Source organism: Salvia miltiorrhiza, chromosome 3, assembly GCF_028751815.1.
Source record: "Salvia miltiorrhiza cultivar Shanhuang (shh) chromosome 3, IMPLAD_Smil_shh, whole genome shotgun sequence".
NCBI classification, from domain to species: Eukaryota; Viridiplantae; Streptophyta; class Magnoliopsida; order Lamiales; family Lamiaceae; genus Salvia; species Salvia miltiorrhiza.
Genome location: NC_080389.1, coordinates 5,150,404 through 5,171,578, shown reverse-complemented (window position 1 = coordinate 5,171,578; position 21,175 = coordinate 5,150,404). Strand labels below are relative to the sequence as shown.

General features: G+C 35.1%; 1 protein-coding gene across 2 annotated transcripts; it reads left to right on the top strand.

Annotated features, from left to right (window-relative positions):
• Nucleotides 1-4,366: 4,366 nt before the first annotated feature.
• LOC131017159 (SEC12-like protein 2) lies at nucleotides 4,367-8,374 on the top strand. Of its 2 annotated transcripts, none has more exons than XM_057945891.1 (10): nucleotides 4,367-4,654; nucleotides 5,095-5,192; nucleotides 5,321-5,459; nucleotides 6,160-6,251; nucleotides 6,360-6,456; nucleotides 6,931-7,006; nucleotides 7,083-7,203; nucleotides 7,441-7,557; nucleotides 7,646-7,710; nucleotides 8,086-8,374. In XM_057945891.1, exons 1-10 carry the CDS (start codon nucleotides 4,424-4,426, stop codon nucleotides 8,169-8,171), a joined length of 1,122 nt encoding a protein of 373 aa, XP_057801874.1. In that variant the 5' UTR covers nucleotides 4,367-4,423; the 3' UTR covers nucleotides 8,172-8,374. The 2 variants fall into 2 exon arrangements, with proteins under 2 accessions (XP_057801874.1, XP_057801873.1); XM_057945890.1 differs by having other exon boundaries at nucleotides 7,646-7,713.
• Nucleotides 8,375-21,175: the final 12,801 nt, after the last annotated feature.

The following is a 21,175-nucleotide window of genomic DNA, read 5'->3' as shown; positions in this document are numbered from 1 at the left end:
CCCCACGCCCCCCAATTTTTTTTTTTCAAAACTGATTTTCTGATTGTTGAGTCGCTGACCCACCCACCCCCCCTCCCAATTTTTTTTTAATTTTTTCAAAAACTGATTTTCGGACCGCTGACCCCCCACCCACCCTCCAGCCCAAAAAAATTTATATTTTTTCAAAAAATGTAATGCATTTTTGTGTAAAAGTATATGCATTTTTGTGCGAAAGTATATGCATGTAAAACATGTAATTTTTTAATGCATGTAAAAGTCAGTTTTTCGGGGGGGGGGGGGGGGGGGGGGGGGGGGGGTGGGAGGGTCAGTGGTCAGAAAATCAGTTTTTGAGAAAATAAAAAATAAAATAATAATAATAAAAAAAAAATTGGGAGGAGGGTGGGGGTAGGGGTGGGTCAGTGGTCAGAAAACCAGTTTAAAAAATTTTTTGGGGAGGGGGGTGGGGGGTGGGTGGGGGTATGGTTCAGGGGTGTGAGGGGGTGGGGTGGGGTGGGGTGGGGTTGGGGTGAGGTGAAATCTTATGCATTTTTATATGAAACTTTATGCATTTTTATATGAACCTTCATGCATTTTCGTATTAAACTTTATGCATCTAAAATATACCTATTTTGAGAAAATCTAATTTTTTTTTATTATTAAATCCGAAAATTAGGTTCTAATTTTACTTCTCTCCAGATTTTGCCTTGAAATGCTTGGAAGCTCCTTGCCACATGTCACCATCTTGATGCGCCACATGTTATAAATGTGTGGTCTAGATTTGGACCTACGGATCTATTATAAGCTTGGATACTACAGAAACTCAACCCTATATATATATATATATATAGGGTTGGGTTCATGTGGATCCCTATGCTTATAATAGATCTGTAGATCCAAATCTAGACCACACATTTATGACATGTGGCGCATCAAGATGGTGACACGTGGCAAGGCATTTCAAGGCAAAATCTGGAGAGTGGTAAAATTGGAATGTAATTTTCGAAATTAAAAAAAAAAATAGATTTTCTCAAAATAGGTATATTTTAGATGCATAAAGTTTCATACGAGAATGCATGAACTTTCATATAAAAATGCATAAAGTTTCATATAAAAATGCATAAGATTTCACCCCACCCCAACCCCACCCCCCACACCCCTGAACCCCACCCCACCGCAGAACCCCACCCCCACCCACCCCCCACCCCCCACCCCCCCCCCCCCCAATTTTTTTTTTTTAAAACTGATTTTCTAACCACTGACCCCCCCCCCAATCCACCCCCAAAATTTTTTTTTTTTTTTTGAAAAACTTATTTTTACATGCATAAAAAAATTACATGTTTTACATGCATATACTTTCGCACAGAAATGCATATACTTTCACACAAAAATGCATTACATTTTTTGAAAAAATATAATTTTTTCAAACACTACACACTAAAACCTAAAAACTAAACCCTAAACACTAAAATCTAAACATCATTAAACCCTAAATACTAAAACTCAAACCCTAAAATAAATACTAAACACTAAACCCTAAACACTAAACCCTAAACACTAAAACGCTACACACTAAACCCTAAACACTAAATCCTAAACACTAAAAACCTAAACATTAAATCCTAAACACTAAACCCTAAACCCTAAAAACTAAACCCTAAACACTAAAACACTACACACTAAACCCTAAAAACTAAACCCTAAACACTAAAAACCTAAACACTAAAAACCTAAACACTAAACCCTAACCCTATACCCTAAAATAAATTATTATAAAACGTGTGTATATAAAAAAGAAGAATGCATAATCAAGAACAATAAAATGCATATATTATTACATGAAAATGCATAAACATTAACCACAAAAAATGTAATGCATTTTTGTGTGAAATTATATGCATTTTTGTGTGAAAGTATATGTATTTCTGTGCGAAAGTATATGCATGTAAAACATGTAATTTTTTTATGCATGTAAAAATAAGTTTTTCAAAAAAAAATAAAATTTTGGGGGGTGGGGTGGGGGGTCAGTGGTCAGAAAATCAGTTTTTGAGAAAATAAAAAAATAAAAAAAAAATTGGTGGGTGGGTGGGTGGGTGGGTGGGTGGGGGGGGTGGGGGGTAGGGGTGGGTCAGTGGTTAGAAAATCAGTTTTTTTTTTTTAAAAAAAAAATTGGGGTGGGGGGTGGGGGGTGGGGCAGGGGTGGTGCAGGGATGGGGTGGCGAAAATACCAGATTTATTAAAATGAAATGCATTTTTTGTATAATTTAATGCATTTTTATGTAAAATCTTTATGCACTTTTGTTTGATTTTATATGCATGTGAAACATGACTATTTTGGGGGGAGGGTTGGGGGGGGTGTGGGGTGGGTTGGGGGGTGGTGCGGGGTGGGGTGGTGAAAATACCAAAACTGTAAAAATCAAATGCATTTTTCTGTTCAAAGTCATGCATTTCATGTGAAAACTTTATGCATCTTTGTGTGAAACTATATGCATCTAAAATATATCTATTTTGAGAAAATCTAAAAAAAAATATTTTTTTTTAATTATTAAATCCGAAAATTACATTCCAATTTTACCCCTCTCCAGATTTTGCCTTGAAATGCCTTTATGCATCTTGATGCGCCACATGTCATAAATGTGTGGTCTAGATTTGGATCTACGGATCTATTATAAGCATTGAGATCTATATGATCTCATTCCTATATATATATATATATATATATATATATATATATATATATATAATAGAGTTCTATGGAAACCATAAAAAATTCGAAGAACGAAGACCAAATCCTATGCGTCGATCTTAGTATATCCAAGGGTAATGATTCATCTGGTGAAAATTTGATATTTTCATTAATTGTCATAGATATAAGCAATCAAATCTTTTATTTATGGAATATTAATTTGATGAAAAGTCTGTTACGTGAATGATGCATCCACAGAACCTTGTGTTCATAGAACATATTAATGTTCGTTGATATGTTCGTAAAACAACAAATGAACATACTAATTTTCGTTGATATGTTCGTAAAAAATAAATGAACATACTAATGTTCGTCGATATTTTCGTAAAAAAATAAATGAACATACTAATATTCGTCGATATTTTCGTAGGAAAACAAATGAACATAATAATGTTCACATATTATGTTCATTGACGGATCAGGTCCCAGAACAGGAAGTTTCGAAATTTTCGGAATTTATTCAATGTGATCCCAAATTTCAGTAAATTTAATTAACCAATATTTAATTACGTGAAAAATCAAATCAGAAAATTATATGAACTGTTAAATTAAGCAAGATCGACGCACATGATTTGGTCTTTGTTCTCTATGTAGGGGAGTGGTCTCAATAGAAGCTAACTATATATATATAAACCAAATTATATAAACGTTTGAAGTTTTCAAAATAATATTAACAAATCCTAACTTGTTGGAAGTCTATAATATCAACAAATTATGATTAGTTAATACATAAAAAAAAAATACTTCAAATAAGTAATTCAGACCGCACTAAAACAAATCCTCGTAGATTGAAATTTGCCAAAAATTATTATATGAAAGAAAGAGAATTTGTCCTACAATGATTACATCCTATTCTCATACCAATATATATAAATAAATTTTTAAACTAAAAAAAACTTTCTTAAAAGGATCTAAATGAAGGTACTGTAAATCTTTATATAAAAAACAAAACCTGGAAATAGTTCTGAAAGCCTGACACTGTATTCCTAATGCCGCCGAATGTATTGTGTTTGATATTTTAGGGTACGAAATTAATCCCTTATGGAGGGATTAATTGATAAAATATGATGGATAAGATAATCCACCTTAATCAAGTATTTGATTTGCTTGATTGAGCCCGTGATTGATAACTCGGCCGCATATAATCACATAAATGAGTAATTGTTTATCACTCTAAAGTTGGGTGAATTATTTAATCTCACTCCAATCCTATCAATCTTATCTATCCCATCCACTAATCTTTAAAGACTTTGATAAATATAAAAAAAATTATATTCTATGTATATCTCTTACTAAAATAAAGAATAAAAATAATAAAAAGAGTTCTAATAATAATAATAATAATAATAATAATAATAATAATAATAATAATAATAATAAAAATTAATGGTGCATATTTATATGTATCATGTAAGTATCTAAAAAAATTATAAAAAAAATACTAATAATTCAACTAATATAATAAATTTAAATATTAATTTTCTTTTTTTAATTTAAATTTTTGTAAATTTCCAGATTTTAAATTATTGTTCAATTAAAATAATAAAAGGGCAATCTAATAAAAATGTTTAAATTATTTTAATTTTTACCTCTTGATCAAATCCTAACCCTTATTTTTATATAAATAGAGACACAATAACACACGTTCCTGTATATTTTCTACTACCACGTTGTATCACATTCACAGCGGAGCAAGAAAGCATGGGGGAGGCGGGCAAAGAATTTAGCTGCAAGAATTATGGAGTCCCACTGTACGCCGCCGCCTGGGTTCCATCTGCCGCCGTTAGATTACATACCGCCAACGAGTTGAAAATTCCTGCCAAACCCCTCGTTGTCCTAGCCGGAGGTGGCGGAGAAGGCAACACCGGAATACCAAATGCCCTCCTCCTCTCGGCCTTTGATTCCGAATCCTGCGCCCTCTCTGATCAGCCTGTGAGACCTAATCACTATCTTACATCTTATATTCTTTGAATTATGATTCCTTCCTTAATATTTATTTGTATCGTAAAATGGATATTGACTTGGTTGTGGATTTTGGTATGACCAAATAAGTTTCAATTGGCTATCGAGATTTGTAGAATTCTGAGGCTGTGTTGTTGAAGCTGGGACAAAATTTTCGAACTGATCTTTTCTTAATACTATGTAACTATGAAAAATCAAGGAAGATTTTATCTGTAATAGCTGATGACATTAGATTTCACTCTTATGCATTTTAGATAAGCTGTGCACATTTTAATATAAGAAGATGCTACAATACGGGTGAAAGATTTAAAGTGTTAATTATGTTATTTGCTTGAGTTTGAAATTCCTTTTTCCCGTCTGCGGTTAGTTACAAAGTTTTTAATTTCGACCTATTTATTACTCCATTTAAGGTGGCTAAGCTTGGAACTGGTAGCGATCTGCCTTACAGAATTGGAGTTCATCCTGGAGGAGAAGGCATTATTTGTTCATTTTTAACCAAAAAGTGCAGGTATGTTCAGTCTCTGTTATACTAATGAAGTAGCACCTATGTCTCAGCTTAGGATTCAAATGAGAAATTGCAAAGTCCTTTATTGTTGAAGGTTTTGATAAGTTTACATTCATTGGTACTACTTGCAGATGGTTTGAATGGGATTCAAACGGCCAAACTTTAAGGTTGAAGTCATCAGAGAAAGTCCTAAAGCCTTTGGAAGATGTTGGGCTACAACTAGCGTTGACCTTCAACACTGAGGGAAATTTACTTGCTGTTGGCGGTGAGGTAAAGGAATTATAGATCACCATGAATGAATTCCATGAAAGTGACTGAGACTTAAAAAAGTAAAATGGCTAACAAAATTATAGAGAGGAATAAAAAATAACCTTAAGGATGGAAGTATGGTACTCTAAAATAATAACATACCCCTCATATGATCCCAATATACATATTGATATACATATAGATTGACCAACTTTACATTTTAGGCATCCAACGATCTTGATCTATTCGAAACTGGTTTCTGAAAGAGTTGCCTCTTCTCTACAATTGATCTCTCTTCTTGAAGCCAGTCAAATTTCTGATGAATTTCCTTTTCTAAAGTCTGATAAAAATGTGTTTTCAAACAAGTTTTATATCTCTGGACTATGTAAGACACTGATGATGATCTAGTTTGCCAATTCCTTGGCCACAAGGCTGGATTTTTCGCCTTGGATGAAATTTCATGCAGCACAGCTGGAAATTCTTTCTTCCTTTCTTTTATGGTTTTCTTTCCTGTCATTGTAACTTAGCTGCTGCATGATTGCCTTGATGAGATCATCACATGTGATTGAATGGATTGTACATTCATTCATACTTAACATATTCAGTGAAACAGTGAATTTGAAGCCTCTTTGTTACTAGGTGTAATAAGTTTTGGCATTTTAGAATCATTTAAAAAACTGTCCATATGTTCTTCTAATTATCTGACACTTGTGAAGCACAGGATGGTAAGTTGAGGGTTTTCAAGTGGCCAGCCATGGAAAGTATTCTCGGTGAGACCAATGCTCATCCTTCTGTGGAAGATTTAGATTTCAGGTTCTCCTTAAATTGCATCATGGAGCATGTTTTATGGTTGAATAATAGGAAGCAATTTGTTACTCAAAAATTGAGATTTTTTCCTGATACCTTGGTTGTTTGATGCAGCCCTGATGGGAAGTTTCTTGTCTCTGTTGGAAGTGGCCCCGGAAGGATTTGGGATGTTGCATCGTCATCATCTGTAGCTTCTCTACCACAGGAAAATGTAAGTCCTTTCTTCAAATTGTTTGGACCTAGTTAATTATATATTCTGCTAAATCACTAATATGTTTAGCTTGTTGTATTTTCGTTCCAAAGAATCCCAAACCTTTTGAGCAATGGTTGGATGCTTTGGAAGAAAATATTGAGTGAAACTTAAGAGAAAACAGCTAGTGAAAGCTTATTAGTGTACTAGGTAAAAAATGTACTGAGAATAGTGGATATGTTTGTAGTGTTTGTGGATAGAAAGTAGAGGAGAACATTTTTCCTCCAGAAGATCATTTAACATACTTCTTGGTTTGGGCTAGCTTCTTGTCAGTATAACCTAGTTGGTTTATCTGTTCATTCTTTTCGCCCAAGTACTTTCGAGACTAGAATACATGTTGGTATAAACTTAGTGCTTCAGCTGCAAAAACAAATGGATTTGTCTGTTTTCTATATAATACATTCTACCTAACCACTTTAATTTGCCCAACTGCAGGATGAAATTTTTCGTTTTTGTCGGTTTTCACGCAGTATCGGCACAGATCAGGTTCTGTATATAACAACAAAGCGGGGTTAGTATCTTCTAGCGGGGGTATCTATGAAAAAGTACATGTTGATTTTAGAACTTACCATGTCTTTGCTAAATAGATAAAGGTGGTAGTATTGTAAAGTGGAACCCAACTTCATGGGAAAGGATAAGTTCAACATTCGTCTCTCGGGATCCGGTTACTGCTTTTAATGTGTCGCCTGATGGGAAGCTCCTTGCTGTGTAAGAAATATATGATAACTGACTTGGCCTTGTATTTGTTCCTCTATGAAAATAAACTGTTTTCAAGCTTTAAAAAACGAAGTAGAATGAAAATGAAATGCACTCTCATTATTATAGTAACATATTAAAATGTGATAAAGATTCTTAAAACTGTGAGCTCATGTGAAGATACTATTAGCTAGCATATTCATGGATCCTATTGTTTAACTTTGATGTCTCCAACTGATAATAATGCAGAGGAACAACTGAAGGAGACATTCTGATTATAAGTTCAGCCAACATGCGGACACGAACTGTTATCAAGAATGCACATCGACTCAATGTAACCGCATTGGCATTCTCATCAGATTCAAGGTTGTTAAGTCTTCTCATTGTAACATTTGGTTAGTTTTGCAATTTTAATATAAAACTATAAATTAGTACTGATTTACTTTGTCGACAGAGCTGTTGTGTCCGCATCCTATGACTCAAGTTCAAGGGTGACATTGATTAAGGATGAGAAGAAAGGTGGTATGTACTCTTCTCTTTTACAGTTGGCATACTAAGATTATGTATTACCCTCCTAGTTACCATTATTAGTTCACTTGAACAGCTGAATATACTGCATATCTTAGATATTCTGTGTTGCTCAACTTGTTTAAGCATACTATTCTGGATCTATGATTGGCTGGATTTTTTTTCCAGCAAATTATATGATTTGAAATGTAACTGAGTCATCCGTCAAATTCTTCAGTCAGTGAATTCAAGCATACGGTTTAAATTTGAATTATGCATCAGCCTCTCCCTGATTAGATAGTATGGACACAAAGTTGAGAGATTCTACTTATCAGTTTCTAGATATTTTATTGTTTTTACTTACTTATCACTTGTTATGATTTGCAGGCTTGTGGATCATTGTGTTCTTCATTTTACTAGCAGTAGCACTATATTATGCCAAAGACAGTGGATATTTACCTCTGGAACTATGACTGCCATTGTGTAACAACTTGAAGACTTGAATGACTTAAGACACCATTTGTTGATGGTGGGATTTTACATAGTATTTGGTTCTTTGGTGTTTCACAAAAATTATATAGAAAACGAGGATATCTTTTGGTGCATGTAACATTATTGTTTTGTTTAACCCAGTTTTTGGTATGGTATGCCAGTGGAAGGATGCTCATTGATCCAAGTAAATGTTAATAATACTAATATAGTATTGAAACGATATCGTGGACGATTGGAGTATACTGTTAAGTAAATATATAATTAATCACACTTGTTATATCACATCACTGCCAAATATCATATGGTATATGTACTAATGGATACCACATGTAAGACAATATAATTATGGATCTAATGTTAAATATATACACTCTTTGATCCTTTTACTGAATAAACAAATCCATACCTCTCACAATGATTGCACCCTTTCCATGAAACATGCCCCCAAAACAATATAGTTTATTTTAATTTATTCTGGCATCTACCACCCACTCAATTCAATTATGGAATTTAATTTCTTAACTTTTACTAGTTTGCCATACAACCAATTGAGACCCACAAATTAGACTTTGCACTGCTAGTTGAAGTCATTAATTGGTTTTTGTACTGTATACATTAATACTTTTTTTCCAAATTAATTTTTTTCCTTTCTAAGTTTGGCACATTCACATTTAATGATTACGTTATTCCATACTTTCAGGAGTACATATTTCTCTTCCCACTTTGACTTATTCATTTATTTTTTCCCCCATTTTACTTTTAAATAACCTTCAATTTCCTATCTCAACTCCAACAAATAACAATATTCTCTATCCTTTCTCTTAAAAAAAAAGAGAGATTAGGCCTTATAATTATGATACTCCATATTTTATTATTCTACAAAAATCATTGTTAATATTTGTATTAATTCATAGACACAAATTAATCTCAAAGGAAAAAAGAAAATATAATGAGCAAATCACTAAATAAAATTAATAACCCAAAAATATATAAGCCCATTAGAAAAAATTATAATAGCCACAAATATGTATGCCAAGCCAAGACATACAACTATTTCAAATCCAATTTAATTAAGCCCAACTATTAATTTAAGCCCAAAAATATAAAATACTAATGGGTTAATTGCATGAAAATACACGAACTTTAGTCGCAATTTCATTTTGCACTTGACTTTTGAAACTTACATTTTTAATCATGAATTTTACATTCGTTCCAAATTTTCCTTAAAATTGAGCTCCGACCATCGGAAAGCTGACGTGTCTTTAAACTTGCCACGCGTATGTACCATGTCATTAATTAAAGCGATGATGTGTGCGATTTAGTTGTCTAGATTTGTGTTTATTACCGTATGTTTTATTTGATATTACCCAAGTTTGTGGTGCTTTTGACGTAGGAATTACATGGATCGGAGTTGGAGACTCATGGATGAAGAAAGTTCAAGAATGGTGTGAATTTGATGAAGTTCGTGTGCTTTTGGAAGAAGATTAGAGATTGGGCTTGGAGTTATTTATTTTAAATTTAATTAAAGTCTAATATTAATTTTTGGGCCTATGATGCAAGAGGACCGATCAGCCCATGTTTGGAGCTAAAAGATCGGCCACTTAGGTTTTTGCTTTTAATCCCTTAGAGCATCCCCAACGCTCGTGTCGAGCGCTGGGTCGACGCGGGGCGAAGAAGGGTGTGCCGCACTGGAGACGCGGCGTGATGCGAGGCGGCGTCGAAGGCAAGACGCGGGTCGTTGGCGGATTTTGGCGAAATCGTGCGCTACACGCGCCGATTTAATAAAAAAAAATGAAGAGTGCGAAAAAAGAAGAAGAAAGAAGAAGAAGCAGTGCAACAATGGGGGAAAAAGATGAGAAAAAAAAGGTGGGTTGGGGAAGAAGAGAGGATGTCGGCTGGGTGGGGTAGGCTTTTAAAATTTTCTTTTTTGGTTTTGCTTTTGATTTTAATTTTAATTTTTGTTTTTGTTTTTTTTTTTTTGTCTTTTAAAATCCCAATTTTAAATTTTATTTTTTAAAATTTTCACCTAATTTTTAATTGTTGTAATATTTTTAATTTTAAAATTCTATATTTTATTTTAGCTTTTCACGTGCATTATTTTACACAACATGATCATCGAAGACGAAGAGGGTGGGTTGGTCTCATTTTGGTCCGATTGAGCCCTAGGAAATTATCGTAATTTTATTTTATTATCGTATTTTAATTGTGTCTTTAATTTTTATTTTAATTATTGTAATGTTGAATTTTAATTTTAATAAAATTTAAAATTTAAAATTAAAAGTGTAGAAATGTGAATTTTGTGGAAATGAGGATCTAAGCACCCACCTAAGACACAATGCATTGGAGATGGGTGTGTCTTAGTTGTTTAATTAAAAGTGTAAAAATGAGGATCTAAGCACTCACTCCTAAGACACCCCTCTAAGCAACAAGCATTGTGGATGCTCTTAGTTGTTTAATAAAGGGACAGCCGCATGTTTTGATAGGAATGAGGTTTTATTTTAATCTCTCTTGTTAGACACGTTTTCTTTTTTCTTTTCCTAGACTAAGAGTTAATTAGGTTTTTAACTTTTGCTTAGGCTTAGATTTAGATTTTTATTTTGTTTTTGGGATTTAATTTCTTGGTGATCAAAGCTTTGGCAGAGACGTGTTCCACGAATTCCAAGTGTGGTGTTTGGTTTGTTATTCAATTGCAATTTATTATTTTTGTTTTATGTTTGTTTGTTTTTATTTATTTAATTGTTCTTAATTTAATTATGAGTAACTAAAATTTTAATTCGACGAGAATAATGAAGTATTGATTTAATAATTTGTGAGACCTAATTGTTCATATAATTGATTCATGTTGATTTCGATTTGTTCCGTGTGTTTAAAGATAGTTCTGATTTAATTTAAGCCTGATCAACTTAGGTTAAATTGGATTACAGTCAATTGGTTCCCCCAATCCGTAATTGTTGGAATAGGGCTGATTAGTGATAAAGCTACCATGTTCGTAGTAGGAATAAATTGGTGGATTAATTATTACTAGCGTATCTAGGATAATTGGTCTAAATTGGGTTCCTTCATCTTAATGCTATTAGAATATTAAATCTAGGTCTGACGTCTCCAGCTCCCTTATATTTTAATAAGGGAAATAGGCAGGTCTGGCGTCTCCAGCTATCTATCGACACAGTAAGTAGGAATTGGGGTACGTCCGTTGCGTTTCACGGTATCCTATAAGTGGTTGGTTGATAGGGATTACTTTATCTTTGCGTCGATGAACATAGTCATTAAATTAATGTGGATTTATTCGAGCCGAGTTACCTTTTATCTGATTTATTTCTAGAGTATTTTATTTGATTTAATTTGCTTTCTTAGTTAATTAATATTTCTCAAAATTAAGGCATGGTGGCTACACCAATTTTTAGATCTTTAGGAAATTGATTGCAATTACCCGTTCCCTGTGGTTCGACCCTGCTTACTACTAACTATATTAATTCTTAGCTATTGCAGTAATTATTTGGTGGGATACGACGTCCACCAAGCGATGTGGCACGAAAACGGTGTCGTTTTAATACTCTCTCTCTCTCTATCCACTTCTCTCTCTCTTTCTTTTCTCCCTTCGCCAGACTCTCTCTCTACTTCTCTCCATCGCCGCGCACCGTCGCAGACCGCCGCTGCACATACAACGCCAGTCACCAGCATCGCCACTTCTCCAGCCCGATGCCATCCTCTCTCCCTCTCTATTCTGACCATCTACCTAACAAAATACCCAAACTGAAAACCCTAGCTCCTTCAATCTCACAACTCTCTCTCCCAAAATTCCAATTTGATTGGGATGATTGTTCATGACGGTATTGATGATTGAAAACCCTAGCTCCCTCAATCTCACAGCGCACTTTCCCAAAAACCCTAGATCCAAATTATTTGGGTTTGTTACGTTTACTTCTGCCGAGGAGGCATAAGTTGATATCCAAGCTCTGGATCAGCAGGTTTTGTTTGCACTGCTCTGATCCTTCTAGTTTCTAATATATTTGTTCTTGTAGTTTCTTAATCAGACTACTGACAATAACTTCTTTTGAAATTACCTTCAGGAACTTCATGGTCGTACAGTGAAGGTTAACTATGCAAATGATAGGCCACAAACAGGAGGCTTCAGAGGCAGTGGTGGTCGCTATGGTGGTGGTGGAGGCGGCTAGGGTGGAGGTGGTGGTGGAGGCTATGGTGGAGGTGGTTGTTTTTGGTTTTTTTTAGCTTTAAAAAATAACGTCGTTTTGCCTACAAGCTTCTGGCTGTTTAAATGGCACACTTTCGGCTGCCACATAGGCGCCACATCAGCATCAAAATGGCTGGAGCTCAATTTTAAGGAAAATTTAGAACAAATGTAAAGTTCATGATTTAAAATGTTATAAGTTTCAAAAGTCATGTGCAAAATGAAATTGCGACTAAAGTTCGTGTATTTTCATGCAATTAACCCAATACTAATACTAATACTAATACTAATACAAATAAAAAAGAAACAATCCCTACTCTAAAAACTAAAAAGTCATGCCTCTCTCTCTTCTGGACGACCATTCTCTAAACCGTTGTGCCAAGCACTTTATAAGAGGGCTTTGGTTGATCTTATAAACTCTTTAAGATAATTCACTAGAAATTACTATAATTTCTTTTTCTTTTCCCACCTAGCTAGTAAAGACTCCTTTCAAAGTTTTAAAAATTACGTAAGAACTTAAGCCACTTGAAATGAGTATGAAAAGTGACCATAAAAATGTATATTCCATGTTCGTGTATTTGGAATGTCCACAAAAGAACTTCCTATCTTTCTCCTTGCTTCCATTTCTTAAAAAATACTCCCTCCGTCCACGAAAGAACTTCCTATCTTTCATTTTTGGAATGTCCACAAAAAAACTTCCTACCTATTTTTGGATTATACCCCACCACTTATAATTACTCTTACTTTTCACTTTTCACCACTTCCAATACACTCAACTACCTTTTATCAACTCTCAATACACTCAATAATATTTTTTCTTAAAACCCGTGCCACTCCCTCCTAGGAAGTTCTTTCATGGACGGAGGGAGTAATAAAAAAGAAAAAAAAATTAAACCCCAAACTATCTTTGCACTATCAATTATATATCCTGAACTATCGATTTTTTTTTAAACCTTGAACTATCATTTGTATCAATCAAGGGCAGATCCAATATTTAACATTAGGGGGGACTGAAGTTGTTGAAGTGCGACGTCTGAAAAATATTTACACGGGAGTTCGGGGCCGGGAGCCCCAGGAGCAATTTTTTTTTAGTATTCCGTACACTTTATTTTCATATATTTTTTTAATAATCACTTAATATAATAGATAATTGTTTGCAATTCAATTAATTCAACATCAAGTAGATTGAAAGTATATAAAGACATACTTTTATGTATTTTAAAAAAAATATATTTAATCTTCTAAACAAATAAACTAATTTTCATTATTAATAATTTGTAATTTTACTTTTAACTTGAGAATTGACTCAAATTCAACATTAAAAATGAAATAAGAAAGAAAAATAAGATAAAAATATCATAAATGTAACAAATCAATGTACAATATTAAACAAGTAATATGGATAGTTGGATATTATAAACAAGAGTAAAATTTTGGAATAGCCAAAATGAATCATAAAACACAAATTATGGCCACTCATTGAAAAAACACAGTTCATAATAATGTGTAATTGACATTAAAATATACCTATTTTTGTCGATTTATGATTTTGTACATCAATTAAAAAAATGGTACACAAATACACAACTACATGCACGATTTTTGGGGAAAAAAAATGAGAAGATAAAACAAAATTGAAAAAATTAAAGAAAATTAATGTAATAAATTAACGAAGTTTTTGTGGGAAAATCATTGTGACCGAGCGTACGTTGTACGCACGTATATTATTTTAGTTGATAAAAGTAAAAAAATATAAATATAATATTTATTATATTTAGATTTTTAATTAGCAATTTGATCTATTGAATAAGAGAACTATAGTAGAATATCTTTAAAATAGTACTCAAATAAATTAATAAGTCGCAACCCGATATCTAGCTAGGGATAGCATAAACCGAGTCTCGTGTGACTAATAAAAGAAATGGTAAAAGAAATAAAATACACCTTATCTAGCGGAAGCATTTACCAATATTACTTATTTAATAATTTCTTTTGCCTAAGTTGGGGACCAAAGAAATTTATTATTTATAGATCTAAAGACTTGGTGAATGAATCAAATACAATTTTGCTCAACCCAACAGACCAGTACTCAATAACACAATGAAAAAGCGATCGAACAAGATCACACACTCACACACAGTATGATCTAAACTCAAGCGTGAAAATATTCTCCTAATATACTAGTAGAATAACAATGAAAGTGGCAGCAAGATACGTCCTCCTCTTCACCCTTATATAGACGAACCCTAGGCGCAGCGTTCTAGCTCAAGTAGGACTTAGAGGGTGTTTGGCTGAGCTTATAAGCTGTTTAGAAGCTTATAAGCTCCTCCAAAGTGTTTGGCAAAATAAGCTCCCAAACAGCTTATAAGCTCCCCAAAAAATAAGTTCCTCTACCCCAACTTATTTTTTTATAATCTCATATGCAACAATCATTTTACAAATATTTTTCAACTATAATTTATTATTTTCATTATATATCATTCAAGTTCATTTTTCTTCGATTTTTTCTCTCTAAAAAAATATTCTCTATCTAACAAAAAATTCTCTCTCTAGCTTATAAGCTCAATTATCCAAACACTTTGACAACTTATAAGCTCTTAAATATTACTCCCTCCGTCCCATTGATCTTGTCCTGTATTCCTTTTTTGTTTGTCCCACCATCTTGTCCCATTTCTATAAATAACCCTCCTACTTTATCACTTTATCACTTTCTCTCTCCTACTTTATCACATTCTCTCTCATTCTCTCTCCTACTTTATCTACACACTTAACACTACTAATACTCTCCTTAATAACCGTGCCAAAACCAAATAGGACAAGCCCAATGGGACGGAGGGAGTGTTGGAATATAAACTTGATTTGTATAGATATTTTATAAAGAGTATTCTAGATATTTTGAAAAGTAGAAGAAAAAAGAAAAATCTAGAATAGTTGAGAATAAGATAGAAAAAGAAGAAAATTCTAGAATAGTTGAGAATGATGAGGATATGAAGAAAAATCTAGAATTGTTGAGAATGAAGTGAATTAAAGAAAGATTGTGTTAGCAAACTCCAATCCTCCCACTAAAATTCTTAAGCACACACACGTCCACAACCAATTTCTTCAAATTTCCTCCTACCAATTAAATAAATTCTCCATTATATATTCTTATATTCCAACAAAGTGGTATCAGAGCCATAAAATCCTACCTGTGGAATGGCCAACCTACAATCGTTTCAAGTCCCCATGCTCAACAAGAGCAACTTCGACAATTGGAGCATCAAGATGAAGGCGCTATTGGGAGCCCACGACGTTTGGGAGATCGTGGAGAACGGCTACGAGGAGCCGCGGGACAAGGCCGCACTATCCCAACAACAAAAGGATAGATTGCGAGATGCGAGAAAGAGAGACAAGAAGGCTCTCTGTCTCATTTATCAGGCGCTGGGGGACGACGATTTCGAGAAGATCTCGAATGCGAGTACCGCCAAAGAAGCGTGGGAGAAGCTCCAGAACGCATGCAAAGGAGCGGAGCAAGTAAAAAAGGTACGACTTCAAACTTTAAGAGGAGAGTTTGAGTCTTTGCATATGAAAGAGTTCGAATCGATTTCGGATTATTTTTCAAGAGTCTTGGCGGTTTCTAATCAAATGAAAAGAAATGGTGAAAAATTGGAGGATGTTAGAATTATGGAGAAAATATTGCGCTCACTAACCCCAAAGTTTGAGCACATTGTGGTGACGATTGAAGAAACTAAAAATTTGGAGGAGTTGACAATCGATCTCATGTTGGGGTCGTTGCAAGCATATGAGGAGAAGCAAAAAAAGAAGCAAGAAATTTCAGAGCAACTTTTAAAGTTGCACGTAAGCCCGAAAGAGAAAGAAGAAGGTCCGAGCAATGGCTATGGACAGTCCGGGAGAGGACGTGGCCAAGGGCAAGATCGAGGCAGAGGCCGAGCATGTGGACATGGTCGAGGACGAGGAGGCTTCGTCAACAATGGTGAAAGAAATGAGTTTACAAGTGGTCGGGGGAGGAGCAACCCGCAGTCGAGGTACGATAAGTCTTCAATAAAGTGTTATAATTGCCATAAATTTGGGCATTATGCTTCCGAGTGCAGAAGTGAAAAATTAAAGATGGAAGAGAAGGCCAATTATGCCGAAAGTACAAATCAAGATATTGGTAGTGTGCTTCTGGCATATAAAGGAGAAGCTGGAAGACAAGATGACACGTGGTACCTCGACACCGGTGCAAGCAACCACATGTGCGGGAAGAGAAGCATGTTCGTGGAGCTCGATGAGTCGGTAAGTGGCAACGTCTCCTTTGGTGATGAATCTAAAATTCCAGTTAAAGGGAAAGGAAAAATATTAATCCGCTTGAAGAATGGAAATCATGAATTTATTTCCAATGTTTATTACGTGCCCAATATGAAAAATAATATCTTGAGTTTGGGACAACCCTTAGAGAAAGGTTATGATATTCACATGAGAGATTATAACCTTTCAATAAGAGATGGCAAAAATAATCTTATTGCCAAGGTGCCAATGTCGAAAAATAGAATGTTTCTATTAAATATTAGAAATGACATGGCAAAATGCCTGAAAGCGTGTTACCAAGATAAGTCTTGGTTGTGGCATCTACGGTTTGGGCACTTAAATTTTGGCGGCTTGGAGTTGCTATCAAAGAAAGAGATGGTGAGAGGCCTACCATCCATCAAACATCCCGATCAACTCTGCGAAGGTTGTCTACTCGGGAAGCAGTTCAGAAAGCCGTTCCCAAAGGAGTCAAGCTCAAGAGCTCAAAAGCCACTGGAGTTGATTCATGCTGACGTGTGTGGGCCTATAAATCCAAGCTCCCTCGGTAAAAATAATTATTTTATGCTATTCATTGATGATTTTTCTAGAAAAACGTGGGTATATTTCTTGAAGCAAAAGTCATAAGTATTTGATGCATTCAAGAAATTCAAAGCTGTCGTCGAGAAGGAGAGCGGACGACAAATCAAGGCCCTAAGGTCCGATCGAGGCGGAGAATTCACATCAAAGGAGTTTTTAGAATTTTGCGAAGCAAATGGAATTCGACGGCCCCTGACAGTTCTGAGATCCCCCCAACAGAACGGAGTGGCGGAAAGAAAAAATAGGACAATCATGGAGATGGCGAGGAGCATGCTAAAGACGAAGAATCTGCCTAAAGAGTTTTAGGCCGAAGCAGTGGCGTGCGCGGTGTACCTGTCCAATCGATCGCCGACCAGGAGCGTGTGGGGAATGACTCCACAAGAAGCCTGGAGCGGGAGAAAGCCAGGAATTTCCCACCTAAAGGTATTTGGGAGCAAAGCCTACGTGCATGTACCAGATGAGAGAAGGAAGAAGCTCAACGATAAAAGTGAAACATTCATCTTTATCGGATACGACTCTAACTCTAAAGGCTATAAGTTATATAATCCAAATACCAAGAAAATAGTGATAAGTCGAGACGTGGAGTTCGACGAAGAAGGAGTCTGGGATTTCAGTCCCAGTGGTGACTTCACCTTCATCCCACAATTCGAAGATGAAAGGCCTGTCGAGCATGTCGAAGAAGTCCAACAAGAGGTAGTGACTCCACCAGCTTCACCTATACAAGTTACTGAAGACTCGCCACCATCTTTCTTAAATGAAAGAGCCACACCACGCGCAAGGAATTTGGACGAGATATATGAGGATACTGAAAGGTTAGAAGATCTCACCCTATTCTGCCTATCTGCTAATTATGAACCTGTTAGCTTTAAAGAAGCGGTAAATAGTGAAAATTGGCGAGTCGTAAGAGACGAAGAGATCAAATCAATAAAGAAGAATGATACGTGGGAGCTCGTGACACTACCGGAAAGGCACAAGGCCATTGGAGTCAGGTGGGTGCATAAGGTTAAGAAGAATTTTAAAGGTGAAGTTGAAAAACATAAAGAAAGGCTCATCGGGAAAGGATTTCGCCAAGTTCGGAGTTTTGCTCAGAATAACAAATCAAGTTTAAGGGGGAGTGTTGGAATATAAACTTGATTTGTATAGATATTTTATAAAGAGTATTCTAGATATTTTGAAAAGTAGAAGAAAAAAGAAAAATCTAGAATAGTTGAGAATAAGATAGAAAAAGAAGAAAATTCTAGAATAGTTGAGAATGATGAGGATATGAAGAAAAATCTAGAATTGTTGAGAATAAAGTGAATTAAAGAAAGATTGTGTTAGCAAACTCCAATCCTCCCACTAAAATTCTTAAGCACACACACGTCCACAACCAATTTCTTCAAATTTCCTCCTACCAATTAAATAAATTCTCCATTATATATTCTTATATTCCAACAGGGAGTACATCTTATAAGCTCTTGAAATATATTTTAAGCTACTTATAAGCTCTTTAAAATAAGCTTAGCCAAACACCCTCTTAATAAAGGAGAGCAGAGGCAGCTTGTAATTGCATTTCAAAAGGACTTCAATAAATCTGGAGATCCAATGCTATGCATATCCAAAAGAATCTCCAAAAGATATCTCTTCAAAAAGCTACTAAAACCCCGCAAAGATAAGCATTAATTAATCTGTTCCAGACAACAGCAAGTACAATGGATGATATTGTACTAACTCTAGGAATTGAAGTATATTTGCTGAAACTCACTTATTGTCTACATAATGACAATGTAATTGAGTATATTCAATATTATAACACAAACCACTCAGTGTGTGTGTAAAACAAGGTTGAATGTGTGCCAAAATGGATGATGTGCTTTCACAACTAGTGTCAGCTTCTCAAGCTAATGTAGAATAACAAGATTCTGGAGCTGATAGTCTTCTTTGTATTTCTTCCAAATAAATAAGTGATTCCCAATTTCTTGACATTTAGAATCATTAATTGCCATGATCATATCTTTGGTACAAATCAACTTCATCACCACGAACAGCGTCAGCCTACAACCCAAAGATTCCAAAGCCTGGCTATGGCTTTCGGAACCTCCATTGGGCAACCGAAAGCAAGGTCCCTCAAGTTAAATAGCTCGAAATAGAAGAGGCAAATTAACTTATGAGAATATGTCATATACTATCTCTGTGAGTTTAAAATTTTTGTAGGCCACTAAGTTAGGGCACTTGGCAAAACTAGGCCACGTTTTTTCGGGATTGCAAATTTGGGCCATTTATTATTAATTTCGGCGTAAGTGACCCACATTATAGCTGATCGGACCCAAATGTGGCTCACTTACGCCGAAATTAATAATAAATGATCCAAATTTGCAAGCCAAAAAAAGTGTGGCCTAATTTTGCAAAGTGCCCTAACTCAGGGCTCCAGCTGTGAAGTCATGCACATCTCACGTGCAAAATAGCCCAATTGGGCCAAAATGTGGCTTACTTAAGCAGAAATTAATAATAAATGGCCCAAATTTGCAAGACTGAAAAAATGTGGCCTTATTTTGCAAAAGGCCCTAAGTTAGTGGCCTACAAAAATTTTGAACTCCTACCTCCGTCCATCAAGATTATACTAGTTTGGGTTCATCGCTAGTTTTAATAAATTGGTTGGTGAATGCGTTATTAGTGGATAAAGGCTCCCACTGTGTAGAAATGACTAGTTGTGGTTGAAAAGAGAAAGTATGATCGTGGACACCAAATCTGGTAAACACTTGACGCGAAAGACATTGGGACAAACGATGCGAAATAACATATTCGTATCATTCGTCTCATTTTCTTTTGCGCCAAGTGTTTGAAAAATGGTGCGAAATAGCATATTCGTACCATTCAATCTTAAGTGCTAGTTTTAATGTGACAAATATTGAGACCAATGGTACGAAGTATATATGAAATGACCTACTCATGCCAACATAAATGCGAAAGACCATATCATGAAATGTGAGAGTATGTCATTTCGCACCATTTGTCTAAATATTGGCACGACAACAATTGAGACGAACAGTTCAAATACGTCATTTCGTTCCATCCATTCCAATAACATTTGTCAAGAACAGACCTTGGGATGAATGGTGCGAAATAGAATGTCCGTACCATTAGTCCTATGTTCTTGCACAACGTAAAATTGATATTACATGGAATAAAACTAATTTAAAAATAACACAAATTCGAAACAAAAATTTATTCATTTTCTTCATTAATTTCACAACAAATCCAACTAATAAATACAAGTAAAACTCTCACAAAATAACACAAAATAAATTGAAATCTCGCAAAATTATCCGCTAGTATAGGGCCGACGTGTGACTTTATCAGAATAACATCAAAAAATGGCTTATCACCCGAGAGGCAAGAAAGTCATTAATTAACTTCTGCAGAACTCGGTACACTTGATAAACTTGTACAAAATGACAAATTTTGTACCATTCGTGCCTTGTGTTTGGTCGTGATTTGCAATGATGTTCTGGGTGTTTGTACGTGCTGTTGGTTTATAATTTAATCTTGTTCACCTGATAATAGATTAGTTTGAGCTTATTCGCTAGTTTTGGTGTTAAGATTTTGTCAAATGTAGAATCTAAATTGAGTTGAATGGTCTTGATAAGAATTGAAGTTCATCACGATAAGAGTTCGCATGAGAAAATTAATAAAAAATCAGACCTAAAATGAGGTAGAACGAGCTAACACAAAAACATTGCACTGTCCAGCCGCAACATCATCCCACGACCGCGCCCCTAACCCCCGTGGTCGCACCCTCTTCTTAGACCGCGGTCGCGCCTTTTACTACGATGGAGCCCTGTTGTTTTATGATTTTTCTCGAAGTACCACCCCAGCGACCATTTCCCCTACCCCACAGTATGAGAGAGAAAATGGTAGACCAAATTTAAGTTGCGTAAGTGTATACAGCATTTG

Excerpts from the sequence above, each read along its gene's own strand:
- LOC131017159 (XM_057945890.1), top strand. The coding sequence starts at position 4,424 with ATGGGGGAGGCGGGCAAAGAATTTAGCTGCAAGAATTATGGAGTCCCA. Across the intron at positions 4,655-5,094 it reads GCGCCCTCTCTGATCAGCCT|GTGGCTAAGCTTGGAACTGG; the intron begins GTGAGACCTAAT and ends ACTCCATTTAAG. Across the intron at positions 6,457-6,930 it reads CTTCTCTACCACAGGAAAAT|GATGAAATTTTTCGTTTTTG; the intron begins GTAAGTCCTTTC and ends GCCCAACTGCAG.